This window comes from Eulemur rufifrons, chromosome 2 (genome assembly GCF_041146395.1).
Source record: "Eulemur rufifrons isolate Redbay chromosome 2, OSU_ERuf_1, whole genome shotgun sequence".
NCBI lineage: Eukaryota > Metazoa > Chordata > Mammalia > Primates > Lemuridae > Eulemur > Eulemur rufifrons.
The window spans coordinates 12,921,321-12,940,480 of NC_090984.1; the positions used below are offsets into that span (position 1 = coordinate 12,921,321).

At 48.9% G+C, this 19,160-nt stretch overlaps 1 protein-coding gene across 3 annotated transcripts; it reads right to left on the reverse strand.

Moving 5' to 3' along the window:
- Positions 1 to 7,352: 7,352 nt before the first annotated feature.
- Positions 7,353 to 10,195, reverse strand: CLEC4G (C-type lectin domain family 4 member G). Of its 3 annotated transcripts, none has more exons than XM_069496191.1 (9): positions 10,135 to 10,195; positions 9,729 to 9,839; positions 9,445 to 9,498; positions 9,205 to 9,267; positions 8,932 to 9,036; positions 8,535 to 8,624; positions 8,189 to 8,337; positions 7,998 to 8,113; positions 7,353 to 7,853 (listed from the first exon to the last, which is right to left on the reverse strand). In XM_069496191.1, exons 1-9 carry the CDS (start codon positions 10,187 to 10,189, stop codon positions 7,715 to 7,717), a joined length of 882 nt encoding a protein of 293 aa, XP_069352292.1. In that variant the 5' UTR covers positions 10,190 to 10,195; the 3' UTR covers positions 7,353 to 7,714. The 3 variants fall into 3 exon arrangements, with proteins under 3 accessions (XP_069352292.1, XP_069352302.1, XP_069352312.1); XM_069496201.1 differs by having other exon boundaries at positions 10,171 to 10,189; XM_069496211.1 differs by lacking the exon at positions 9,205 to 9,267.
- Positions 10,196 to 19,160: the final 8,965 nt, after the last annotated feature.

Genomic DNA, 19,160 nt, shown 5'->3' on the forward strand with positions numbered 1-19,160 from the left:
TGGGACTTGTGCCTCCTTCCCAGAGGGGCCGGGGCGGTGGTCAGTCACATGCACCCTCCTCCCCCGACTCTCACCCAGGAGCAGGTCAACAGGAAGAGGAAAGGGATGTGTGGGACGAGAAGAAACTGGATTTGCACTTTGCCTTCCTGGAGCCCAACTAGGGCTGCTTTTGTTTGTGTGTGTTGTTGGGGGTGGTGTGGGCAGAGGTTGGGGGGAATTGGGTTGTGTGGCCAGGAGCCCTCAGGATGATGGGGACACGGAGGTGAGCTAGTCCCACACCCTGAGCTCCAGGATGGAAGGAGTTCTGGCCTCACTGTCTATTCCCTCCCTCCACCCCCCAAGCCCCAGGATACCCCCAGGACACCCCCAGGGACCAGGGAGCTAAGCCAGCCCCTCCTAGGACTTTTGAGAGACTCCAGGCTTGGCCTGGGAGGGTTAGAGATGTCTCTCCAAGAACGCCCACAGTTCTCAGGGAGGATGCAATACGGTGTGTGCGTGGCGGGGGTGCCCGGTCTGCCAGGATGGAGGTGGGGGCTGGGGTGCTGCCCCTTGCTGGACACACCTGGTCACTGCCCCCCACTGGGTAGCCCCTGTTGTGGGTAAGTAAAGGCCGCACCCTTTACCTGCCGTGTGACTTAATCCTCTCCTGGCCTCAGTTTCCTCATCTGTAAATTGGGGATAAGTGAAGTCATCTCCCATAGGTGGTTGTGTGTGGAAAGGGGAGCCTCCTGCCTCAGCCTCCCAAGTACCTGGGACTACAGGCAAGCGTCACCACGCCCAGCTAATTTTTCTATTTTTAGTAGAGACGGGGTCTCGCTCTGTTGCCCAGGCTGGAGTGCAGTGGCATCATCACAGCTCACTGCAGCCTCCAACTCCTGGGCTCAAGCCATCCCCCTGCCTCAGCCTCCCGGTAGCTGGGACGACAGGTGCGCGCTGCTACGCCAAGCCCTGCCTCCCTCTTACAGGGACTCTGTGATGACACTAGGTAATCCAGGATGATCTCCCATCTCAAGATCCTTCATTTAATCTCATCTGCAAAGTTCTTTTGCTGTGTGAGGGAACAGAGTTACAGGTTTTGGGGATTAGGACGGGGACATCTTTTAGGGGTCATTATTCACCTGACCGCAGTACCCTCTAGGAGGTAGATGATGTTATTACTATTAGTCCTACTTAATGGATGCAAAGGCTGAGGCTCAGAGAGTGCCAGGACGTGGCAAGAACAGGTTTCAAACTCTGAGCTTTCTGTCAGCATCTGCCAAATCCGCCCATTCGAGCCACCTGTGTCTGGCTATGGGGCCACAGGGGAGGCGAGAGTCATCGTGGGGTCTTGGGGGATGAGCCCGGTAGAGAAGGGCTGGAGGAGAGGGCAGCCTGTCCCCACTTCGGAGAGCCCCCTGGGGACTTCCCCAGCCTCCTCTGTCTTTCTGGGAAGAAGCCCCTGGGATCTGAGGGGGTTTCCTGGGATCGGGGGACAGGGGTGGGAGGCTGATAAAAACAGACTGCTCTGTCTCAAGGCCATTTCCTTGGAAAGTGGGGTGACAGTAGGGCTGGTCTATCCAGGAAACCCTGGCTGGGCTCCAAGGTCACCACTGACTTGCTGACTCAGCCCTAGAGTGGTCCTGTGATCACTCAGGGGGCGGTCAGTGGGGACATCTGCCGAAAGGGCCAGGGAACGGCTGGAAGGTACCCCACCCTGCCTCAACCCCCGCTTCCCAGTACAAGCCCCCTTGGCCTCCGCCTCTCCAAGGCAGATCCCACTTTCACCCCCGTACCCCAGAAATGCGGGGGAGGGGTTGCTTCTCCAGAATTTTCCACGTCCAACTTCAACCACATGGGCATACCCCCTCTATCTGTCCTTGCCACCTCCTCCTCCTCTCTCTGTCAGACTGCGAGCCCCCGGAGGGCAGAAACCACGGCCCGAACCCCAACATTCCACTTTGACAACTCTCAAGCAATTTACAGAAAAGTTGAATTTTAGAATGAACAACCTGTCCCTAGATTCTACAATTCATATTTTCTAGGTGAGGTGCAGTGGCTCACACCTGTAATCCCAGCACTTTGGGAGGCTGAGGTGGGAGGATCACTTGTGGCCAAGAGTTTAAGACTAGCCTGGGCAACATAGTGAGACCCCATCTCTACAAAAAAATTAGCCAGGCATGGTGGCTCACGCCTCTAGTCCCAGCTACTCAGGAAGCTGAGGCAGGAGGATCCCTTCAGCCCAGGAGTTCAAGGCTGCAGTGAGCTACGATCGTGTCGCTGCACTCCAGCCCAGGTGACAGAGCAAGATTCTGTCTCTAATATATATATATATATATATATATATATATATATTCTACACTTGTATTATCATAAATCTACCCATCCATCCATCCCTCTACCACCCCTCAATCCATCTTATTTTTTAGTGCATTTCAGAGTAAATTACAGAAGTGAGTTTACTTCAGCCTATAGCCTACAGAACATTAACTGGGGTCCAATATTTGTTTTTCACTGTCCTCATTTTTTTTTTCTTTTGAGCCAAAATTATGGAAAATGGTGGTCACCAGAGGCTGGAGGTGGTGGTGGTCACGGGGACTGAGAAGACGTTGGTCAAAGACACAAAATTTCAGTGAGTCAGGAGGAATGAATTCAAGAGCTCTGTTGTATATCACGGTGCTTATAGTTAATAACAATGTATTGTATACTTGAAAATTGCTGGCCGGGCGCGGTGGCTCACGCCTGTAATCCTAGCACTCTGGGAGGCCAAGGCGGGTGGATCGCTCGAGGTCAGGAGTTCAAGACCAGCCTGAGCAAGAGTGAGACCCCGTCTCTACTAAAAATAGAAAGAAATTATATGGACAACTAAAAATATATATATACAAAAAAAAATTAGCTGGGCATGGTGGCGCATGCCTGTAGTCCCAGCTACTTGGGAGGCTGAGGCAGTAGGATCGCTTAAGCCCAGGAGTTTGAGGTTGCTGTGAGCTAGGCTGATGCCACGGCACTCACTCTAGCCCGGGCAACAAAGCGAGACTCTGTCTCAAAAAAACAAAAAAAAAAAAAAAAAAGAAAATTGCTAAGAGTGGATTTTAAGTGTTCTCATCACAAAAAAATAAGTATGTGAGGTGATACACAGGTTAAGGAGCTTGATTTAGCATTCTGCACTGTCTACACATATCGAAACATCATGTTGTACACCACAAATATATATAATTCTCTTTTGAGACAGGGTCTTGCTGTGTCACCCAGGCTAGAATGCAGTGGTGTGATCATAGCTCACAGCAACCTTCAACTCTGGGCTCAAGTGATCCTCCTGCCTCAGCCTCCCAAGTAGCTGGGACTATAGGTACATACCACCACACCCAGCTAATTTAAATTTTTTTTTTGTAGAGATTGTGTCTTGCTATATTGCCCAGGCTAGTCTTGAACTCCTGGGCTCAAATGATCCTCCCACCTCAGCCTCTGAAAGTGCTGCGGTTACAGGCATGAGCCACCATGCCCACCCCCCAAAAAATATGTAGAATGAAATGCACAAATCCCAAGTGCATTTTCTTTGAGCTTTGACAAATGCATTCAGCATTGTCATCTGAACTCCTCTCAATATACAGAACGTCGCCCCAGGTAAGCCTTTCGCCACCCTTCCCAGGCAATCTCTCGCTCTGCTCCCAGGCAACCATTGTTCCTGCTTTTTTCCCTCCCTAGGGTACAGTTGCCTGTTGTAGAACTTCATAGAAACAGGCTCATACGGTCTATACTCTTTTGAGGAAGTTTGCTTCTGTTCAGCCTAAGGTTTTTCAGATTCCTCTGGGTCAAGTGACCCTGACCTTGTATTCTGTTGGAACTCCAGGGCCCGGTGTGGGATAGGTGCTCGAGAAATGTCAGTGAATGAGAAAATGATTGTGTGAGTGAAAGGGCCCCAGTTCGCCGGAGACCTGCTCACCCACCCCCACATCCCTGAACCGCACTTCCTCTCTGGCCAACTCCCTCCATCCATCTGTTCTTGCCTCCAGAAAACCCCTCCTTGCGGTACAGTCACCAACCCTTCTCCTTGTCTCTGACCAGGTGGCCTAGGGCTGTAATTCCAAATATCAGAGACCCTCCGGACTCTGCTTCCCAGCCCCCAAGCTCATCCCGTGAAAAGACGTGTTATCAAGCACGCATGTGTTAGCTCCTCCCACTTCCTGCCTTTGTCCATTATCTGTTTCAACTTCCACCTTCACTTCCGTCCCTCTTGCTCTGCTCCAAAATAAGTCCCTACACCTGGGCTTAGGACGGCTGAAGTCTCTCCTGGGTCAAAAAAGAGCTTCCCCAGGCAACCAGAACCCTGATATATTGCAACAGGAGTGGACAATGGGTGCTACCTCTTTGGGAAACTGTTTGCTAATTTCTTACCAAGTTAAATGTTCATCTACTATAGGACCCGCTCACAGCTATTTACCCAAGAGAAGGGGAAACTTATTAGATCCATACAAAGATTTGTGCAAGAATATTCCCAGCAGCTGAACTCATAGTAACTCACATTGGAAACAACCCTGATATTCACCAACAGGTGAATGGATGAAGGAATCAGGGTCCAGCCACACAATGAAATACGACTCGGTAAAATAAAAAGGAGCAACCATCGATACACACAACAATGTGGGTGGATCTTAAACATCGTGCCAAGAGAAAGAATCCAGAGACAAACGACTATGTACTGTATGAGCCAGTGTATGTGAAATTTTACAAAAGACAAGTGGAATCCATCGTGATATACAGCAGATCCCTGGTGGCTTGGGACAGGGCTGGGGTTTGGGATTAACAAGGAAGAGGCAGGAGAGAATTTTACAGGATGGAAATGTTCCATGTCTCGGTGGTTACACAGATGTATATGTTTGTCAAAACTCATTAAATTGTAAGCTTGAAGTAAGTGCATTAAATTTTTTTTTAAATTTTCAATTGTGGAAAAATACACATCACATAAAACTTATCATCTTAATTATTTTTTTTAAGAGACAGAGTCTTGCTTTGTCTCCCAGGCTGGGCTCAAGCAATCCTCCTGCCTCAGCCTCCCAAGTAGCTGGGACTACAGGCATGCGCCACCATGCCAGGATAATTTTTCTATTTTTAATAGAGATGGGGGTCTCGCTCTTGCTCAGGCCAATCTCAAACTCCTAACCTCAAGGGATCCTCCCTCCTCGGCCTCCCAGAGTGCTGGGGTCACAGGTGTATAAGGTGATATTCACAGGATCCAGGGGTTAGGACATAGATATCTTTGTGGGCCATTACACCTCCTACCACAAGGAGTAACCAGATGACAGGGACTCCCAGGTGGGTTGGCAGCCAGAATACCTGCTGGCCTCAGGTACGTGTGTCCTGATTTTATGGGTCAAGGATATGGGAGCTGTGTTCGGAACCCTCCCAGACCTCTCCCTATGTGTCTCCTCATTTGGCCTATTCTAATTTTTATCATTAAAAAAAAAAAAACAACTGTAATCGTTAAGTGTAACACTTTTCCTAAGTACTGGGAGTCATTTTAGTGAATTACAGAACCTGAACAGGTCATAGGAACCCCCAAATTTGAAGTGAGTTGGTCAGAAATGTGAGTGTCCTAGAGACCTTGGAACTTGTGGCTGGTATCTGAAATGAGGGCGGTCTTGTCGGTGACTGTGTCTTTAACCTGTGGAGGTGTCCATAACCCACAGGTGGAACTGGACTAACTCCGGGTGCTCCGTGACAGAATGGCACTGCAGAATGCCAGGCGATCCTCCTGGATTTTCTGATTGGGCCCTAAATGTAATCCCAAGTGTTCTTCTAAGCAGGAGGCAGAGAGAGAGATTTGAAACAGAAGAAGGCATTGTCACCACTGAAGCCAGATGTTACCCTAGTGGCTTTGAAGATGGAGAAAGAGGCCAGGAACCAAGGAATGCAAGGAACACAGTTCTAGAAGCTGGGAAGAACAAGGAAACAGTTTCTCCCTTAGAGCTTTTCCGAAGGAACCTAGCCCTGGTGACACTTTGATTTTGACCCAGGGAAATTTGTTATAGCAGCGGTGGGAAACTCATCTGGTCTTCCAGACCAGCTGTCTGGAAATCCGTCAGTGTGGTGTTCTGTTCTCTAGGCAAGTCAGGCAGCTCCTGGTCAGTGCCTGCTCTGAGCTGCAGGTAAAAAGGGCTCAGAAAAGGATTGGGGTGCTGCCTGGTTGCAGCCCTGCCAGGTTCCTGCCTGGCCAGGGAACGTGGAAGGCGTCCCCTCCTCTTCCTGCTCAGTCGATGCTGTAGTAGCCCGGTAGCCTGTGGGCTCCCAGCAGCCTGTAGTTCTAGACTCAGGTCTGCACAGAACTAAAAGCTGCTAGCCTGTCACTCCCCTCAGTTGGACCTGTCTCCATGGGAAATTCCTGGAGAACCCCTAGGTCCTCAGGATAGAAGCAGGAAACCTCGGGAGTGCAGGGTGAATTCAGATCAAAAGTCCCTAGTTGATATTAATAAAGCCAGGCTCTGTGCAACCCACACCCCCGTGTGAGTTCAGCCATCTCCACACCTTCCAACCTCCCCGCCTTTCTCTCTGTCTCTTTCTCTCTTTCTTTTGTTTTAGAGACAAGGTCTTTCTCTGTCACCCAGGCTGGAATGCAGTGGCATCATCATAGTGCACTGCAGCCTTGAACTCCTGAGTTCAAGTGATCCTCCTGCCTCAGCTTCCCAAGTAGCTGGGGCTACAGGCACGCGCCAGTGCACCCAGCTCTCATGGCCTCTCTGCTTGCAAAGCCCTCCCTTCCCAGCTTCATTCACTGAAATCCCATTGCTGCTCAGAAGTCCAGCTTCTCTGGAATATATCTCTTGATCACCCCACCCAATGGTCACAAGCTCTAGGTGCCTGGGGCAGCCCCTCCCCTACCTACCCCAGGGCCTTGTCTCAGGATGCTTGTAATCTCCACAATGGGGTGACAGTCTTCTCAAGGAATGGCTCTACCACTGCAATATCTCAGCACTGTCCTCCCTGCCCCAACAAGGACAGAAGTGTCTCCTCCAAATGCATCATCTCCATGCATTCCTCCATGAAATCACTGGTCACATTGTTCCTGTGCCCAGCTAGACCAGAATGGGGAGGTCTCAGGGGGTAAGGACAGAATCTGACTCATTCCTGTGTTCCCAGAACCCTCTGAACCAAGCTTCAAGCTGGGGCTGGTTCAGGGGCTAAGGAAGTAACAGCACTAAGTGGCAAAGTGCCCCTACCTTCAAGCCCTCCTGGCCCAGTGCAGGTTACCCACTGGGTTTGGGGGTGTCATAGTGCCATGAGATCACTTGAGAAGTCAGGGGTCACTCACAGGGATCACACCAAGGTCTCTGGGATCAATGAAGAGCTCACCAGAGCTGGGAACCTAGATTCATTTGTGAAACATTTATTGATGCTCTCTCTGGCTGCAAAGACAGCTCCCAGTCTAGGGGAAAATGCAGGAAACCCAAACAGCTCCACCCCCTTAGTCAACTGACACTGGCCAGGGAGAGAAGTGGGGTCAGATCATCCGGACCCAGGAGCAGGGATTTTAGAGCTGATGGAGGTTAGGTCTGGGAGTGGGGCTGCAGTGAGGTTGGAGGGAAGGTCCCAGAGCACAGGCAGTGGACGGGGCTGTGTCGTGCTGAGTGGTTCTCAGTAGTGGTGGCGAAGAAACTATCTTTGGCAGCGTGCACCGGGAGTTGGGTTTGGCACCCAGGATTCAAGTGTCGCGGTGGGCGTGGCTCCGGGGCACTGGGCGTGGTTAGCAGCTGCGCCTTTTCTCACAGATCCAGCCGTCTCTCTCATTGTCACACGGTGCATCATTCCACATCCCCGTGTCCAGCATCATGACACAGTTCTCGCGCCCCCAAGAGTCATTGGGCTCCCCTCGGTTCCAGTGGCTGCAGTGGTTGAGAGGGGTGTTGCTGGGAATGTAGGCCGAGGATGGAAGCCCAGCTAAAGAGTCCCTAAGATCTGGCCCAAGCACTTTTCCTAGAGTCTAACCGGTGTCCCTCCCCAAGTCTCACCAGGAGCCCTTCCCTGACCTGAAGCTGAGTGGGCCTCCGTCCACCCACTGGTAGCCCTGAACCTTGCTCTGGTGTCGCACAGCCCTCAGGCCCAGCCAGTAACCGCGGCCGCGCGTATTCCGAGTCAGGAAGCCCTAGAAAGGAGGGGAGACATGAGCCAGCCAAGAGCGCCACGCCCCCTAAGGTGAACACCACCTCCCCCTGCGCACCTGCTCATCCAGACCCCCGACGATCACCAGGTACCCGCCGGCACCTGCGCAGTGGCGCTGAGCCTCTACCCACGTGGCCTGGGGCACGGAGAAATAGTAGCAGGAACCCTCAAAGGGCAGCCAAGACGTGGGACACGGCTCGCAGGAGCCTGCGGGGTGGCGAGGGTCAGAGAGGTGGACTGCTCCGGGGTGGAGCATGTCAACTGGGTGTGAGGGTAGGGTTGGACCTCAGGGGCCCAGGGGTGCAGCCACAGGACCCGGCCAATGTCAAAGAGCCGGGCCAAGTGGATCCAGGAGCAGGGTCCACCCAACCCTGCCCCCCGACCCCCAATCCTGTCTTGCTCACTGTTCTGGTGCCTGACTGCCTCCAGCGCCCGGAACAGCTCATTGCGGACGTCCTCGCGGTCCCTGCCGGCTTCAGCCAAGCCCTGGGTCACTGCGGAGATTATGACTGGGGTCAGCGTCAGGAGCAGGGTCATGACTAGGTAGGCAAACGTCCGGATCCCTGTCCATGGTCAGTTCTCCGCTGGTGCCATGGACAAGACTGACATCAGGGTCGAGGTCTGTTATAAGTGGGTAGGGTACAGTCGTGGCTGGAGTCAGGAGTTGTAGTCAAGGTCAGAGTCCAGTGATCAGGGGTCAGGCTGGGGATAGGCTCGAAGTCAGAGGTCAGGATCACAGGATAGGGTCGGGGTCATGGCCACCGCCAAGGCTCAGCGGTCGTGGTCTTGCGGGGCCCTCACCGCGCTCCTGCAGTTCTTTCAGGGCGCTGTCCTGCTGGGTCAGCTTCGCCTGCGTCTCCCCAAGCTCAGCGCGTGTGGCCCGCAGCTGCGCCTGCGTCCCCGAGCCTGGGAAAGGCGGAGGGTGGGGATGGAAGGGGCGAGACGGCGAGGTCGGAGCAGGATGTCTGGTACTAGCCCACTCGACCCCTACCTGCCCAAGCCCCGCCCCCAGATCCGCCTCCAATCCCCAGCCCCGCCCCCTCCGCCCACGGCCCGGGCTCAGCCTCCTCTCACAGCAGCGGTGGCAGGCCTCCACCTCCTCCTTCAAGGTCCCCAACGCCGCTGTCTGCCTCGAGGCTGAAAGGACGCCCCGCCCCCGCCCCCCCAATACTAGGTCACCTGGGGGGAGTCAGGGGACCCTTCCCCACTCCGGGGACCGCGGGGTCCCCACACACCCACTACCCTGTCTCCCGGGTCCCAGGCGTTCCTGCCCCGCACGTCCTGGGGGCCCAGGCGACACCCTTCTGCACGCACCGTTTGTCCTCAACAGGTCCTGACTGCCCAGCAGAGCCGCGCGCTCCGTGGAGGCTGTGGAGAGAGGGTCCTGCAGGCGCAGCCCAGGAGCTCGAGAACCTTCCCCTGGCCCAGGGGGGGGGGGCGGTGCGGGGTTCCCCGTCCCGGGATCGCAGAGGGGCAGGCGGGCTTACAGCTACACACACGATGTGCACACAGGCCCATGGCAGACGAACATGCAGGGACACACATGCATATACATGCTCATACGCGACGCAACGTCTCCCCGTTGAGGGGTCACTCACCCTTGGACAACAGTATGCTCAGAATGAGAGCCCACAGGACTGCCACGGCCAGGAGAGCCAGGGCCAGGAAGCAGGATCTCCGGCTCCACTGCTCAGAGCGTCCCCAGTACCCTGGGTGAACATGGATGGACTGCTGGGTACCCCCGGCTGAGCCCTGAAGGCTTGGTTTCCTCCCAGGAAACTGAGGTTCAGAGAGGTTAAGTGACTCGTCTATGGTCACACAGCCCCTAAGTGGCAGAGTTGGAATTTGGATCCTGGTCAGACTGGTTCCATAGCTTGTGGTGTCTCTGCAGCACCCACTCCCTGGATCCTTGTTGGCTCTTCCCCTCTCCTCCCCCATCAAACCCCAGACACTGGTGCAGGGAGAGACCCAAGGGGCCCGATGAGGTAGTCCCACTGCTCATACCTCCAGGGACCTCCTCGGGCCCGCTGCCCCACTTGCTGTACATGCTGGTGTCCATAGCGCTGCAGGCGTCCAGCTAGGGCACAGATATATATGTCGCCCAACCCCTACCCTGGCCCTACCCACTCTGTCTTCCTTCCTTCCCATTTCCGTGACTCAGTTCCCGCTAACAGTGACAAGGCTGGGCCCTTTCTGGGCTGGGCTGAATGTGAGGGGGTGACAGTTCCAGCTTCTCTGGCCTGGTAGCTGCAGCTACACCAGGCTGGTGCTGGGGGCTTCTCTCTGGAGCTTGGTCCCCATATCTTATGGGCCTGAGGCCGGGCTTCCTCCCCAGAGGGACGCACTGAACCCAGCCACATTCTGACCTTTGTGGGTTCCTGAGAAAGCCCCCTAAAAGGCATAGCCCCCAGGCCAGTTCAGCTGCCCCGACAGCTCCCCTGCAAGTGCCTGCCAGAGGCTGGGGCCAACCCTACCCTTAATTCAGTCTCTCTGCACCAGAAGGGAGCAAGCAGACTTTGTTGGGGTGATGTTCAGCTGAGCCGCCGGCTCTACCATTGGGCGGGTGGGTGGGTGGGGGTGTGTGTATTATGTAGCTTCTAGAAGCCTCAGTTTTTTTGCTCTGTGAAAAGGGGGACAGTGACAGGGCCTCCCTCAAAGGGATGCTGTGATGAAGAAATGAGGTTGTGCATGTCTACCTAGCCCCATCTCAGGCACATCAAAAATACCAACTGTTGTTGCATTCTTTCCACATATACTGCACACCCACCCTGTGCCAGGCATTGATGTGGGAACTGGGGCTAAATCAGAAAACAACATAAGCAAATTCCTCTCTTCTTGGAGCTAACATTCTAGAGGCGGGTGGGAGGAGACAGACCCTGTACTCAACATAATGAGCGTAATTTAAAAAGTAAGTTGTGATAATGGCTGGAGGAGGGGCAAGATCGCGGACGAGAAAAACTGCCAGCCAGAGTATCTCTGCAAGAAAGACAGATTTTAGAAGAAAGTGAAAAAGAAATAAACAGGCAGACAGACATAGATCAGACGAGGGTCGGAAGGAAGGGTGTCTGAAACTATAGGAGACTCCACACGAAGAAGCTGCGGAGGAGAACTGGAAGGAGAAAGGGCCCTAAGAGGCTGGGAGAGCAGCGACAAGGGTAGGTGGAGCAGGTACATTTCCCCTCCCTTGCGTTTGGGACTGCGGGTGAGCTCCTGAGCGGAGAGACCTGCCCACTCCAGCCCAGAGACGGCCGCTGCCAGTGAGCCATGAGCCTCTTGCGGACAGGGCACCAGGCTCCCAGCGCCCTCGGGGCACCTGCAGACCCGAGCCGATGGGCAGGCACCATATTGCTTCATTCTCCCCTCGCCTTCCCTACCGGCCACTGCCGAGAGAGACAATTTAGCCACCACCCGGAGGCATCTGCAGGGAACGGGACCTCTCCTTTTGGGGCCCTACAGCAGACTGAGGGGTACTCAGACTGTGAGCTCCCTACCCAACCACCCTCCCAGGTGCTGCTTGCCTGGTGACTCCAGGAGAGCGGGGCAAATCCTGAGGCGGAGAGACATCGATCCAGCTTGGGCACCCCGTGGGTGACTGGAGACCAGCACTCCTCTCCCTGGGAGGGTCAGGGATTGATCTCCAGGGCCCAGGGGACAGGCCTGCAGACCAGATCCCATATACCCAGGTCTTGATCGCATTGCCCTGGGGCACAGAAGGGATAGTTGTGAACGACCCTACTGAGTGTGTGTGCCTTCAGGGGCAGACCAGCGTACCTGAGGGACAAGCCTCCTCTCATAGGAAGGCCGTGCGCCCAGCCCAGGCTGTGATCCTGGGCAGGGAACCTCCTGGCCTGCATGACAGCCAGGGGAGATCCGCTGCTTGAGGTCCTGCCAGCTGGTAGAGGCCTGGGAGAAACTGCAGAATGGGGGAGGGTGGAAAGGAGCAAGACCTGCTCTAGACTGTAGGTCTCAGACAGCCCCACCCCCCACACGCAGACTTTTCCGCTGAGTAGGGCCATTCAAGCCCCTCCCTGGCAGCTTTGCCCAGAGGCAAAGAACAGACCTTTGACCCCTGCTAACAGCATTTGTGGAGCTTGCGGGCTGTCTCACCCAACCGAGCTCCGCGCAGACTCACTCTCTGACCTGCCCCCACTGAAGTGCAGAATAAGGACACACCTGGAAGTCCCAGGGCCCCACCCACCACGTGAGGCACTAGAGTGCCTCTCCAGAGGAAGGAGAGCTGGTTACAGGACCCCAAAACAACACTGCAGCCTGCTCCTCCCGGCAAGCGCCACCTACTGACAGGGAGGTCATTCTGTACACCCTTTTACTGCATCTACTGACTCATCATATAGGGTGTGGTCGAATCTCACCCACAAACACCACCTACTGGCTCAGAGACTAAACAGGGTGTGTCATTATCCAAACGAAAGTCTACAGGTAAGAAGCAACAGCTGATCCAGATGGGAAGGAATCAGTGAAAGAACTCTGGAAGTATGAGGAGTCAAACGGAAAGCACACCCTCAAAGAGGAACACCAGCTCTCTAGCAATGGACGTTAATCAAATTCAGAACACTAAAATTCTGAATTTCAGAAGAAGAATTTCAAACATGGATCATAAGAAAACTCAACATTATGCAAGAAAAAATGGATAAACAACACAAAGAAACCACAAAAAAAATCCAGGACTTGGAAGAAAAATTCACTAAAGAAATAGAAATATTAAAGAAAAATCAAACCGAACTCCTGGAAATAAAGAATTTATTCAGGGGAATAACACCAACTGGGTATCAGACAGAGGTGGGGGCTGGGGGGGAAGGGATGGGTGTATACCTACTTGATGAGTGCAATGCGCACTGCCTGGGGAATGACACGCTTGAAGTTCTGACTGGGGGGGAGGGGGGTGGGGGGAGGGGATGGGTGCATACCTACATGATGAGTGCAATGTGCACTGTCTAGGGAATGGACACGCTTGAAGCTCAGACTCAGGGGGATGGGAAGGCATGGGCAATATATACGACCTGAACTTTTGTACCTCCATAATGAGCTGAAATAAAAAAAAAAAAAGAATTTATTCAGGAAACTACAAAACACAGTGGAAAGCCTCAAGAGCAGGGTAGATCAAACAGAAGAAAGAATCTCAGAGATTGAAGATAACACCTTCCAATTAAATAAGTCAGTCATAGAGATAGAGCAAAGAAATAAGAGAAAAGATCAAAGTCTGCAAGAAATGTGGATTATGTGAAGAAGCCTAACATGAGAGTTATGGGCATTCCTGAGGGTGAAGAAGATAATACGCAAGAGTTGGATAAGCTATTTGAAGATATAATTTAAGAAAATTTCCCAGGTCTTGCTAAAAACCTAGATATACAGGTACAAGAAGCCCAAAGGACCCCTGGGAGATTCATTGCAAATAGGAAGACACCATGTCATGCAGTCATCAGACTGACCAAAATATCCACTAAAGAGGCCCTTCTTTGAGGTGTAAGACGAAAGAAACAAGTAACATACAAAGGAAAGCCAATCCAAATAACGCCAGATTTCTCAGCTGAAACTTTATCAGCAAGAAGAGACTGGGGCCCCATTCTCACTCTTCTGAAACAGTATAATGCCCAGCCTAGAATCTTGTACCCAGCAAAGCTAAGTTTTTGATATGAAGGAGAAATTAAGACATTCTCAGATAAACAAAGACTGAGGGAATTCACCAAGACAAGACCAGCCCTCCAAGAAGTACTCAAAACAGAGTTGTACATGGACCAGCACAAGAAACACTCATGAATGTAAAACTACTCAAAAGCTAAAGATCAAAGGCCAGATACCACAATGGCTCAAGAGAGAAAACATAGCAATGAAGTTCTACCCAACAGGATGAACAGAAATCTGCCCCACCTATCACTTCTCTCAATAAATGTGAATGGCTTGAACTCCCCACTCAAGGGACATAGGCTGGCCCAATGGATAAAAAAATACAAGCCAAGTATCTGCTGTCTCCAGGAAACTCATCTAACCTGCAAAGATGCATTTAGACTGAAAATAAAGGGGTAGAAACTGATATTTCAAGAAAACAGAAGCCAAAAGAAGACGAGCATGGCGGTTTTAATTTCAGATAACTTAGTTTTTAAATCAACAAAAGTAATGAAAGACAAAGATGGTCACTATATAATGGTGAAGGGTACAGTTCAACAAGAAGACATAACTATACTTAATATGTATGCACCCAACTTAGGTGCACCCAGATTCATAAAGCAAATCCTACTTGATCTAAACCAAATGATAAACAGCAACACCATAATAGCTGGAGACTTCAACACCCCACTGACAGCACAGGACAGATCCTCAAAACAGAAAATAAACAAAGAAATAATGGACTTAAACAGAATGCTAGAACAAATGGGCCTGACTGACACTTACAGGACATTCTATCCAAAATCCACTGAATATGTGTTCTTCTCATCAGCTCATGGGACATTCTCTAAGATTGACCATATCCTAGGACACAAAGTGTGTCTTAAAAAATTTAAAAAAATAGAAATTATACCACGTATCTTCTTAGATCGCAATGGAATAAAAGTAGAAATCAACCCTAACAGAAATTCTCATTTCTACTCAAAGTCATGGAAGCTAAACAACCTTCTCCTGAATGATTATTTTATAAATGAGGAAATCAAAAGATTCTTTGAACTAAATGACAAAGGAGACACAAGTTATCAAAATCTGTGGGACACAGCTAAAGCAGTCCTGAGAGGAAAGTTTATTTCCATAAATGGCTATATCCAAAAGACAGAAAATTTACAAATAGACAACCTAATGAATAGACTCAAAGAACTGAAGAAAGAAGAACAGACTGACCCCAAACCCATCAGGAGAGAAATTAATAAGATCAAATCAGAACTAAATGGACAACAGGAAAACTATGCAGGAGATTAATAAAACAAAAAGTTGGTTCTTTGAAAAGATAAATAAAATTGACACTCCTTTGGCTAGACTAACTAGGAGCAGAAAAGAAAAATCTCTAATAAGCTCCATCAGGAACATGAAAGGAGAAATTACAACTGATGCCACGGAGATACAAGATATCATCTATGAACTCTACAAAAACCTTTATGCACACAAACTGGAAAATGTGGAGGAAATTGACAAATTTTTAGAAACACACAGCCTCCCTAGGCTCAACCAGGAAGAAATAAAGTTCCTGAACAGACCAATATCAAGAACTGAAATCGAAACAGCAATAAAAAACCTTCCCAAAAAGAAAAGCCCTAGACCAGGTGGTTTCACACCCGAATTTTACCACACCTATGAAGAACTGGTGCCTATCCTACAAACGTTATTCCACAACTTCGAGAAGGACGGAATCCTCTCCAACACATTTTATGAAGCCAACATAACCCTGATTACTAAAACCAGGAAAGGACTCAACAAAAAAGGAAAACTACAGACCAATATCCCTTATGAATATAGATACAAAAATTCTCAATAAAATCCTAGCAAATCAAATCCAGGTGCTTATTAAGAAAATAATCTATCACGACCAAGTGGGAGTCATTCCAGAGATGCAGGGATGGTTCAACATACACAAATCTATAAATGTAATTCAGCACATAAATAGAAGCAAAAACAAAGACCATATGATCTTCTCAATAGACACAGAAAAAGCATTTGACAAAATTCAACACCCTTTTATGATAAGAACGCTTAACAAAATAGGCATAGATGGGGCCTACCTAAAAATGATACAAGCCATATATGACAAACCCACAGCCAACATCATACTGAATGGGGAAAAATTGAAAGCATTCCCACTTAGAACTGGAACCAGACAAGGTTTCCCACTGTCCCCACTGCTATTCAACATAGTGCTGGAAGTCCTTGCGAGAACAATCAGGCAAGAGAGCAGAATCAAGGATGTCAAAATGGGGACAGAAGAGATCAAACTCTCACTCTTTGCTGATGATATGATATTATATATAGAAAACTCCAAGGATTCAAACCAAGAGACTCCTGTAATTGATAAATGAATTCAGTAAAGTCTCAGGATACAAAATCAATACACACAAATCAAAGGCATTCATAAATGCCAATAACAGTCAATCGGAGAACGAAATAAAAGACTCCATACCCTTCAAAATAGCAACAAAGAAAATAAAGTACCTAGGAATATATTTAACTAAGGAGGTAAAAGACCTCTACAGGGAGAACTATGAAACAATGAGGAAAGAGATACCAGAGCATGTAAACAGGTGGAAAACTATACCATGCTCATAGATTGGAAGAATTAACATTATTAAAATGTCTCTACTACTCAAAGTGATCTACAGATTCAATGCAATCCCTATTAAATTACCAACATCATTTTTCACAGATATAGAAAAAATAATTTTATGCTTTGTATGGAACCAGAGAAGACCCCATTTAGCAAAAGCAATTTTAGGCAATAAGAACAAAATGGGAGGTATTAATTTACCAGACTTCAAATTGTACTACAAGGCTGTGGTTATTAAATCAGCTCGGTATTGGCACAAGAACAGAGACACAGACCAGTGGAACAGAACTGAGAATCCAGATATAAAACCAGCCTCATATAGCCATCTAATCTTTGACAAAACAGACAAAAATATACACTGGGGAAAAGATTCCTTATTCAATAAATGGTGCTGGGAAAACTGGATAGCCACATGTAGAAGACTGAAACAGAACCCACACCTTTCACCTCTCACAAAAATCAAATCACGGTGGATAACAGACTTAAATCTAAGGTGTGAAACTATTAGAATTCTAGAAGAAAATGTGGGAAAAACTCTTATAGACATTGGCGTAGGCAAAGAATTTATGAAGAAGACCCCAAAGGCAATCACAGCAACAACAAAAATAAATAAATGGGACCTGATTAAATGGGACCTGATTAAATCAAAAAGCTTCTGTGCAGCCAAAAAAAATGTCATGAGAGCAAACAGACAATCTACAGAATGGGAAAAAATTTTTGCATGCTACACATCCAATAAAGGGCTGATAACTGGCATCTATTTAGAACTCAGGAAAATAAGCAAGAAAAAATCAAACAACCCTATCAAACAGTGGGCAAAGGACATGAATAGAAAATTTTGAAAAGAAGACAGAAGAATGGCCAACAAACATATGAAAAAATGCTCAACATCTTTAATCATCAGGAAAATGCAAATCAAAACCACAATGAGATATCACTTAACTCCAGTGAGAATGGCCTTTATCAAAAAGTCCCAAAACAATAAATGTTGGCATGAATGAGGAAAGATAGGAATACTCATACACTGCTGGTGGGACTGCAAACTAGTACAATCTCTGTGGAAAGTAATATGGAGATACTTTAAACAGATACATGTAGACCTACCATTTGATCCAGCAATCCCATTATTAGGCATCTACCCTAAAGAACAAAAGACATTCTATAAAACAGACATCTGCACTCAAACATTTATAGCAGCACAATTCACAATTGCAAAGATGTGGAAACAACCCAAGTGCCCATCAATACATGAGTGGATTAATAAAATGTGGTATGTATATACCATGGAGTACTACTCAGCTATAAGAAATAATGGTAATATAGCACCTCTTGTATTTTCCTGGATAGAGCTGGAACACATTCTACTAAGTGAAGTATCCCAAGAATGGAAAAATAAGCACCACATGTACTCACCATCAAATTGGTTTCACTGATCATCACCTAAGAGCACATTTAGGGATAACATTAATTGGGTGTTGGGCAGATGGCGGGGGAGGGGATGGGTGTATACATACATAATGAGTGTGATGCGCACCGTCTAGTGGATGGACATGCTTGAAGCTCTGATTCGGGGGAGAGCAAGGGCAATATACGTAACCTAAACTTTTGTACCCCCATAATATACTGAAATAAAAAAAATAAAATAAAAAATAAAAAGTAAGTTGTATAACGTAGTGGTCCTCAGCCAGGGGCAATTATGTCCACCAGGGGACATGTGGCAATGCCTGTAGACATTTTTGTTGTCACAACTTGGGGGGGGTTGTGCGTGTGTGCATGTGCATATCTGTGCTTCTGGTATCTAGTGGGTAGAGGCCAGGGTTGCTGCTCAAAACCCTACAATGCACAGGACGGACTCCATAGCATAGAATGATCTGGCCCCAAATGTCCATAATGCCAAGGGTGTGAACCTTAGTATAGTATATGAAAAAGTCCTGAGTGCTATGGAAAAAAAATGAAGGAAAGAAAAAGTTCGGTAAGACACAGGGCTTGGGAGGGCTGGGATGGGCCAGCGGGCAGTGAGTGAGTAGGGTGGCCAGAGTGAGCCCGGCTGAGAAGGTGAAATGTTATTATTATTATTTTAATGGGACACTCTCGTGGATACAGCAACACACCCTATCTTCTAAAACCTCTCAACAGGTCTCAGAAATAATAACATTATCCACATTTTATTTCAAAATTTTATTTGATGCCTATTTACTCATCTTTTTCCAGGAATTAGAGAGAAATTGGTGATGGAATGAAATGAAAAAATAAGAAGTTTTTTTTTTTTTTTTTTTGGTCGGGTGCGGTGGCTCACGCCTGTAATCCTAGCACTCTGGGAGGCCAAGGTGGGAGGATCGCTCGAGGTCAGAAGTTCGAGACCAGCCTGAGCAAGAGCGAGACCCCGTCTCTACTAAAAATAGAAAGACATTATATGGACAACTAAAAATCTATATAGAAAAAATTAGCCGGGCATAGTGGCGCATGCCTGTAATCCCAGCTACTCGGGAGGCTGAGGCAGTAGGATTGCTTGAACTCAGGAGTTTGAGGTTGCTGTGAGCTAGGCTAACGCCATGGAACTCTAGCCTGGGCAACAGAGCGAGACTCTGTCTCAAAAAAAACAAAAACAAAAACAAAAACAAAAACAAAAAAGCCCAAAAAACAGTGATCATCTTACTAAAATTAACAGAAACAATAAACTAGAAAGATAATGGACAAGACCTCTAAAATAGCAACTCAAACTGTATCTAAGAACCAATGCAATGAAGAATGTACAAGACCTTTGCAAAGA